The sequence below is a fragment of the Oryx dammah genome, unplaced genomic scaffold, assembly GCF_014754425.2.
Source record: "Oryx dammah isolate SB20612 unplaced genomic scaffold, SCBI_Odam_1.1 HiC_scaffold_28, whole genome shotgun sequence".
NCBI classification, from domain to species: Eukaryota; Metazoa; Chordata; class Mammalia; order Artiodactyla; family Bovidae; genus Oryx; species Oryx dammah.
The window spans coordinates 102,498,967-102,506,502 of record NW_024070212.1 but is presented as its reverse complement, the minus strand read 5'-3'; the positions used below and the strand labels follow the sequence as shown (position 1 = coordinate 102,506,502).

General features: G+C 56.9%; 1 protein-coding gene across 1 annotated transcript; it reads right to left on the bottom strand.

Annotated features, from left to right (window-relative positions):
- Positions 1-346: 346 nt before the first annotated feature.
- On the bottom strand, positions 347-6,187 carry EDN2 (endothelin 2). The gene is made up of 5 exons (XM_040231519.1): positions 6,130-6,187; positions 5,616-5,778; positions 4,013-4,135; positions 2,876-2,974; positions 347-1,070 (listed from the first exon to the last, which is right to left on the bottom strand). Exons 1-5 carry the CDS (start codon positions 6,182-6,184, stop codon positions 977-979), a joined length of 534 nt encoding a protein of 177 aa, XP_040087453.1. The 5' UTR covers positions 6,185-6,187; the 3' UTR covers positions 347-976.
- Positions 6,188-7,536: the final 1,349 nt, after the last annotated feature.

The window sequence follows — 7,536 nt, the reverse complement described above, 5'->3', positions numbered from 1 at the left end:
AATCTCGGGGTGGCAACTAGAGCAGAAGTGGGTCCTCGTAGTCTTGGCTCCTATGAAACATGCTCTGGGGAAAGGCCTGGCCAACATTTACTGTCCTGATAGAAACACAGGTCCTAGAACCCTGGATATCAAAGCTGCAAATGGCTGTCTAGGCACATGATAGGCAAAAGTCCAGGGAGGGTGGGTCAGCAGCCAGCGATGCCCAGCCAGGGTATAGGGGTGTGGAACTCAGGGCTCCACGCCTGCCTCAGGCTCTTTCCCCCCTGTCCTTTTGTTCCCTTCACTTCTAAGCAGCCCCTTCCTGAAAAGTGCCTCCCACCTCCTGCTCAACCAAGACCAAATGCTAGAGCATTATTTTGTTGTTTATTACAAACATAAGTTCGCAGGTAAATAATTGAGAGTCTAAAAAAATACGTTAAAATAAATAATCGGAATCGTCAAATTTCTTAGAGCAAATAAGTTATATACAGACAGGTGAAGTGGCTCAGGCCCTTCTCACCAAGAGTGTCCCGAGGGTGTGAGGGGAGAATAAGGACATTGGCAGGGAGGGCTGGAGGGGACAGACCAGGGCGGGGGGTGGGGGGCGGCCGGGACTTCAACCCTGGAAGGACTCGTTCGGCCTCTGGGGCTGGCTTAGGTGTGAGTGCCCACCACTGCACGTTGTTTCTGGCTCACAGCCACCAGACAGGACACCTCCAGGTTAGTACATTCCGCGTGCCATTCCTTTCAGGGTCTTGGAACTGGAGCCAGTGTGGGAGGCCACGCTGCAGCCTGGGGCCTGATGACTTTCCTGGTGTCACGGAGCTGCCTTGAGCGAGGCCCCCTCCCCAGGGCGAGGAGGCCAGAGCTTGTGCCTGCTCCAGCAGCTGGGTTTTCTGGACCAGGAAACAGGTCGGAAGGTCTCCCAGCTCTGAGATGCCCCTCTCCTCCTGTATCCACACAGGCTTCTTTCCCAAAGTTCTCCCAGAGTCGAGAGCTATCTCTTCCTCTGCCTGGAGCGTGTAGATCTGGTCTCCCTCGTCGTCTTCTGCTGTTGCCTAGCAAAGTGGATCTTGGTTGCAGAAATAACCCTGAAATGGAAAGAGGTCACTTGAGCATCTCTGGAGATACAGATAACTTGAGAGTTCCCCATGAGAGGCAGTGGTCATAGGGTTTGGATCCCTTATTCATGGCCAGGAGATCAGAGGGTGGTCACAGCTGACCCTGAAAACAAGGTCTGAACATCAAGGAGAGGCCGGGGCAGGTTAGAAGCTTTTCTGCCCACAAGGAGCTTCGACAAAACTGATGTTCAACATCAAGTGCCACCAGGGTGACTGGACGGCCAAGAGTAGCCCAGTGGCTCTCCCCTGGTTGCCCTCTCACTGCCACACCTCTATCCCTGCAGCTCCTCAGGCTGTTGACCTTCTACTCACCCCATACTCCGTGTCCTAGAATTCCCATTCTTCAGGGTCCAGCTCAAGGCGGTCCAATCCAGATATGTATGGATCCTAACAGTCCTTTGAATCTGGCTGAGACCCTGGTGGGGACTCTGCCGTCATCTAGGTGGCCTCACTCTGGCTTAAGGCATTCTAGTCTGGGAACTAACTGGGAGGCTGGTTCCCAGCTTTGGGAACTTGGGCAAGGGTCTCAACCTCTCTGAACCCCTTTCTTGGTGTGTAAAATAAACGCAGGCCTGAACTGGTGTGAGGGTGAGTACAGACTGGCAAAAACATGCTTTGCTGATTATGGAGCGCCAAGTACTTGCAAAGTCTTACCTTGAAGTTTTTCATCTTAAGACATTTCCTGGGTTCCCCTAGTGGCTCAGATGATAAAGAATCTGCCTGCAATGTGGGGCACCCAGGTTTGATCCCTAGGTTGGGCAGATTTTCTGGAGAAAGGAATGGCTACCTACTCCAGTACTCTTGCCTGGAGAATTCCATGGACAGAGTCTGATGAGCTATAGTCCATGGGGTCGCAAAGACTCAGACAGGACTGAGTGACTAACACTTTCACTTTATTATTTTTTTTTTAAAGACAGTTCCTCAGTGTATCCTGGGTCCTGCCCAGCCCGCCATCCTGTCTTTTTGCCTGTGTTTCTGCCTCCTCACGGAGATGTGGACCCTTGAGGGGCTAGGCTGCATCTCGGCACTGGGCAGCCCTGAGGAACCCTCAGGGACAGAGGTTGGGGATGGCTAAAACCTTCAGAGCTCCCGTAGGGCCTGGGCTTTCTTGAGGCTCTTCGTGTATGTCAACTGCTCTAACCTACAACGAGCCTGTGAGATGGATAGCACCGGTGTCCCTGCCTCACAGAAAAGAACCAGAAGCACAGAGAAGTTTAGTGAGCAGACCAAGGTCACAAAGCTTGCTCGTGGCAGAGTTGGGACTTTCTAGCTCAGATGCTGCCCCTTCAGCCACCCTGCCACATGACTGGCTATTGGTTTCTGTTCTCAAGTCAGTTTGGTTGGACAAACGTTCATGGGCACCTCCTGGGTGCCAAGACTTGAGCTGAGCCATGCTGTAGCTACCAGGGAGACAGTCCAGTCTGGGACCCAGGGAGGGAACAGACTGGGTAACATCTGTTCGGACCCTAGCATGTGGGAGATGCTTGATTTAGACACAGCCTGAATGAACACCTGGGGACCTTACACAGTCACAAGCCCTGAAACCCTCAGTAAAAGTCCACTTCCAGGCCTGGTGGTAACAAAGAGCATAGTGGTTAAGAACACAGGCTATTGAGTCAGCCAGATGCTGTAGCTTGCTGTGTGACCTTGGGTAAACACCTTCACCTCTCTGAGCTTCTATTGGCTGCCCCATAAGGACCCAAGGTGTCATATGGAGAATAAGGGAAATGTGCAAGGCATACAGAAGGCACTCAGTCAGTGTAGCGGCCCCTCACCTCAGGCGCTGGAGGAGCTCTCCTGCCGTGGCCCGCATCTTGCCATCCTGGAACGCAGCTGCAGGGGACCCGCTGCCTGGGACTGCCACCGTATCAGTCCTGAGTGAACAGCATTAGGGCCCAAGTGAGGGGCTGTCCAGGGCCCCAAGGCTGCCTGGCTGCAGGCCCAGCCCAGCCCCCCACCCCAACCCACCCTGAGGAGCAGATCCATTTCCACCCCGTGCACCTGGGATCCTTCTTTTCCCAGGTGGGGTGGGGCCTGAGGAAAACTGAGCCACCGGGAATGCGTTCTCAGCCTCAGAAAGAGGCAGCGAGATGGCTGGCTTTCCCAGAATCTGGCCACCTGCAGCCAAGCAGAGCCCTCATCAGGGAAACTGAGGCAGGCTGCAGCCACGGCTGAGGTCTCAGGGGAGGAGCTTCCCACAGGCCGTCATGGGAACGGGAGGTAGGGGAGGGTGATGTCTCCATTTGTTTTCCCAGCGCTCTGTGTGGAGGGAGGAAGGTCCAGAGGGCTGAGGGCTGGCAAGGCGCTTTGTGACGGCTCGGGGACGGCGCCATGGCCTCCTCACACCACCTATTGCTCCTCCACTGGGAAAGTTCCAGAGTTCCCGGAGCCTCAGAGACTAAGGCGGAAGGCCCAGCTCTCGTCTGACTGGCTGTGTGGCCTGACAGGACAAGTCCTGTTTCCTCTCTGGACCTTTGCTGCCTCAGCCGTCACCTGGGGAGGACTCCTCCTGCCCAGGAGTGGGGACGCAATGCTCTCAGAAGCCCCCAGAGCTGAGGGTAGTAGCAGGGGGAAGACTCAAGGGTGACTGGCTCCCTGCAGGAAGGGAGGCTGCCCCACAGCCCAGGGCAGCCTCTGGGCCCCCAGGACCCTGCTCCCCTCGGCCCTTCTCCACCATTTAGCCATGCCTCTGCTGGCCTCCCAGACACTCTGGAGAAGGGAATGGCAACTCACTCCGGTATTCTTGCCTGGAGAATCCCAAAGACAGAGGAGCCTGGCAGGCTACAGTCCATAGCGTCACAAAGAGTCGGGCACGACTGAATGACTAACGCTACACTACTGCTGGCCTTCCAGACACCCTGCCCTCCAGAGCAGGTCACCTCTGGCCCCTTGCAGGCTGGGTACCCACTTACCAGGGCCTTTGATGGCAGAAGGTGGCACAGGCGGGGTCCCTGGCACTGTAGCATTCACAGCGTCTTGGCAGAGAGCGGCGCCGGCGTCTTGGCGGGTTTCCCAGGCCGTAAGGAGCTGTCTGTCTGTGGGCGGGCCGCCAGCAAGGTAGTGGTGTAGGGTGGAGAGAGACAGAGGTAGGATTAGATAAACCAGAACCATTGGCAAGCTGGGACTGTCCACACTGCACACTGAAATAGCCATCCATGCCACCAGGGTGGCAGCAAAAGTAACCAGCTCCTGCCCTCAAGAATTCCCACTGCAGCTTCCTCCTTACATGCCAGGGAGCCTTGGGCAAGACCCTTACCCTCTCTGGGCCTCTGTTCCCTCCCAACTCCCCTGGTCCTGCTCAGTAAGACACTCAGCATGGGGAGGAGGGGTGGAAACTGTCCTCCCTGCCCCTCTCCACTCCCAGACAGCAATTTGAGCTGACGGAGTCAGGCTGGTCCCCCTGTTCTCAAAGAAGACCCCCAGCTAGTCTGGAAGGAAGGGAGAGAGTACCCTCTCACAGAAGTGAACACTCAGGCTCACAGCTCAGCTGCCTCTATCCGGTCACCACTTGCCTGGAAGGGTGACCCAAGTGTTTCTTAGAGTTTTGACTTTAAAATGGTGAGTGTGCCCAACCTGCATGTGTGCGTGTGTGTGCATAGGTATGTTAGATTGGCTGAGATCAATTTCAGATTCAGTCTGAGGCGGGCCAGGCGAAGGGCAGGGCCCTGTGACCTGTCGGACCAGCACCTCGGACGCCCGAGCTAATTTTAGACGTTGGGGTTGGAGCTGCAGAGACTCCAGGTAGACCCAGCACGCAGGGACTGGCAGGGTTCCCGCCCTGAGCCAGTGTTTGGATGCGGATTAGCTCCACACATGCTTACGTGCCGGGCTTCTCTTGTCTTTTGCAATTTGGAGAAGGAAAAAAAAAATACAAACACACAGAGAAACTTCAACTTGAAGTATGCAGTGGCCCGGAGGCAGTGCGGGTGCAGACAGAACAGACAGCCCTGGGACCCCACCCTGGCTTTGCCAGGTGACACGGGGCAGGTTTCTTGTCTGTCATCTGGGGACAGCAGCAGTCCCTGCTTCACTGGGGAGGATGGGGGTGCGTTCACAAGATGATAACGCACCAGCAGTGCTTGGCATAGGGCCTGGCGCAGTCAAGACATGGGTGCTGTCATTAATCATATTATTCTTGGAAGATTATACAGAGGCAGCATGGCAGAGCCGCTGTGCGCTCTGGCATCTGCAGACCTAGGTTGGAGCCTCCTACCTACCACTTACTCCTTCCTGTGTGACCTTGGGAAAGGCACCTAACTTCTCTGAGCCTCAGTACCCTGATCTGGAAAATGGAGCCAACACTTTCTGACCAGGGTTTTTGTGAGGATTCTCATGAGACAGCCCTCTGTCTTGCTCAGGCAGCCCCCACGTGGGAATTGAAGCAATAGCTGATTGCTATTGTTGTTAGCCCCACACTCCCAAGAGAGAGCTGCAGTGTGCCAGGGCTTCCCCAGCATGCCAGCATCCCTCACCCCTGCCCCCTGCAACCCCTCTTGGATCCCTCCAGCAGCTCACCCGGGAGTGTTCACCCAGATGATGTCCAGGTGGCAAAAGTAGACGCACTCCTTGTCGAGCCAGGAGCTGCAGGAGCAGCGTCGAGTCCGCAGGTGGGAGCCTCGGGCCCGGAGCAAGGGCGCTGGTTGCTCTGGGATGGGGGTGGTAGCGGCCTGGCTCTTGCCTACATGCACAGGAGGGAGAGAAAGTGGAGAGGTGGGTCAGGGCGCCTGGCGCAGCTGGGATGGGGGACCCGCCGGGCTCCTCCTCTTGCATAATCGAGGAAGTTGGCATTCTCGAGGCTCAGGAGCCCTGGGGCAGCCTGGGGAAGCCCCTGCAGCTCTGGGTTGGAAGGACCGGCGGCTGCCCTGGGACAGCAGCACCTCTAATAGCACGGCCTCCTGCAGGCCCCAAGCCGCCTGACTCCTGCCCCTGAAGGTCCCCGGCTGGCTTGGGGGTCACAGAGCCCCAGCAGGAGGCACAGACAAACAACCTCAGGGCTGCTGCAGCTGCTGAGGCCTTGGGGGGTGCTCACCTTCGTGCAGGGCCACGAGCAGAGCTAGAGCGATGGAGCACAAGGCGGTGGGCATCGCGGCCACAGAGGTGGAGGGGCGCTCAGGCTGGGCTGGAGTGCGGAGTGTGCCTGCTGCCAGCGTCCTGCTGCCAAGCTGAGCGATAGCTCATTGCCTCGGTGCCCTGGCTGCCTCTTATAACACCAGGCATGGCTCCGCCCCTGCCCGTCCAGCCCTGCACCGGTGGGCAGGGAGCCAGGGACACCGCCTCCTCCCAGGACGCCCGGCCCACCCCAGCCTCTGCGGTAGGGAGGAGGGCAGGATGAGGGAGGAAAAAGGGGGGAGGATGCTCCCTCTGAGCCTGGAGCACCTCCTGGAGTCCTGAGGCTCCCCTGCTGTCCCCAGGGACTCCTTTCAGTCCCACTGGATCCCAAGTCATCCTCCAAATGCCCTGAGCGCCTCCCCCACTCTCCATGGGTCTTGCCCAGAGCTCAGAGTTGGGAGGGAGAGGTCCCATGGGCAAAACTCTCCCTTTCCTTGGAGGAGACCCTGCTTTCCTGTCTGCCTACTGCCAACCAGGTGGAAGGTGTCCCTTCTGCTGTGTGGGAGGTAAATGACCTACTTGAGGCTGTGCGGACTTGGGAGAATCAGAGCCTTCTCTGGGCCTGCTTTCCTCAGAGAGGGACACAGTTTACCCGTGACCTCTGACCAGCCTGGAGCCGCCTCCTTCCCCCCTCTCCCAGGAAGTGCCCTTCTTTCCTTCTTCTTAACCTATGTGCCCCACAGATTTCCTTGATGCTAAGAAGGGGCCTTCCGAGCCCTTTCCAGAAGGGTAGCTTGTGGGTATGTACACCAAAAGCCCCTGGGAAGACCTCCCATCTTGGCCAGGACACGATGTCTTGGCTCACCTCTGCAACTTTCTGCAAAAAAGGCATAGTGATGGAAGGCCTCCCTGGGGGCCAGCATCCTGCCCCTCCCCCTCGGCTGGCTCAGAGTCCCTCCTTCTCAGGGACCCTGTCTCCAGGCACAAGAGGAAAGGCCCTCTCATTTCTCGGAACTCCCAGAACCCGTGCTTTCATGCCTGACTCATGACATTGGGCTTATCTCCCCAACAATCTCGAGGTCCAGAGCTCCAGAGAAGGCCGGCCCTGGAGCCCTTCTGGCACACAGTAGGAGACTCTGAGTGAGTGCTGTCCGAGGGAGGGGGCGGTGAATGAATGAAGGCCTGGATTTGAACTGGAGAAATTCAGGAACCCACTAAAGCCCAAGATTTCGCTCCTGTGTTCAGTTGGGATTTTATCATTAGACATTTAGGAAGGGAGAAATAGATGATGGTGAAGAAACAGCTTTGTTTCTTCCCAGGGCATGTGTGTGTGTGTGCGCATGTGTGTGCGATCCCTGTAGAGCACAGCAAAACCAAGGAGGGAGAT

What these genes read in the sequence shown, in the direction of transcription:
- EDN2 (XM_040231519.1), bottom strand. Translation starts at nt 6,184, where the DNA reads ATGCCCACCGCCTTGTGCTCCATCGCTCTAGCTCTGCTCGTGGCCCTG. An exon ending in GCTCGTGGCCCTGCACGAAG is followed by an intron (nt 5,779 to 6,129) that starts GTGAGCACCCCC and finishes CTGTGCATGTAG; the next exon opens with GCAAGAGCCAGGCCGCTACC. An exon ending in TTCTGCCATCAAAGGCCCTG is followed by an intron (nt 2,975 to 4,012) that starts GTAAGTGGGTAC and finishes CTGTTCACTCAG; the next exon opens with GACTGATACGGTGGCAGTCC.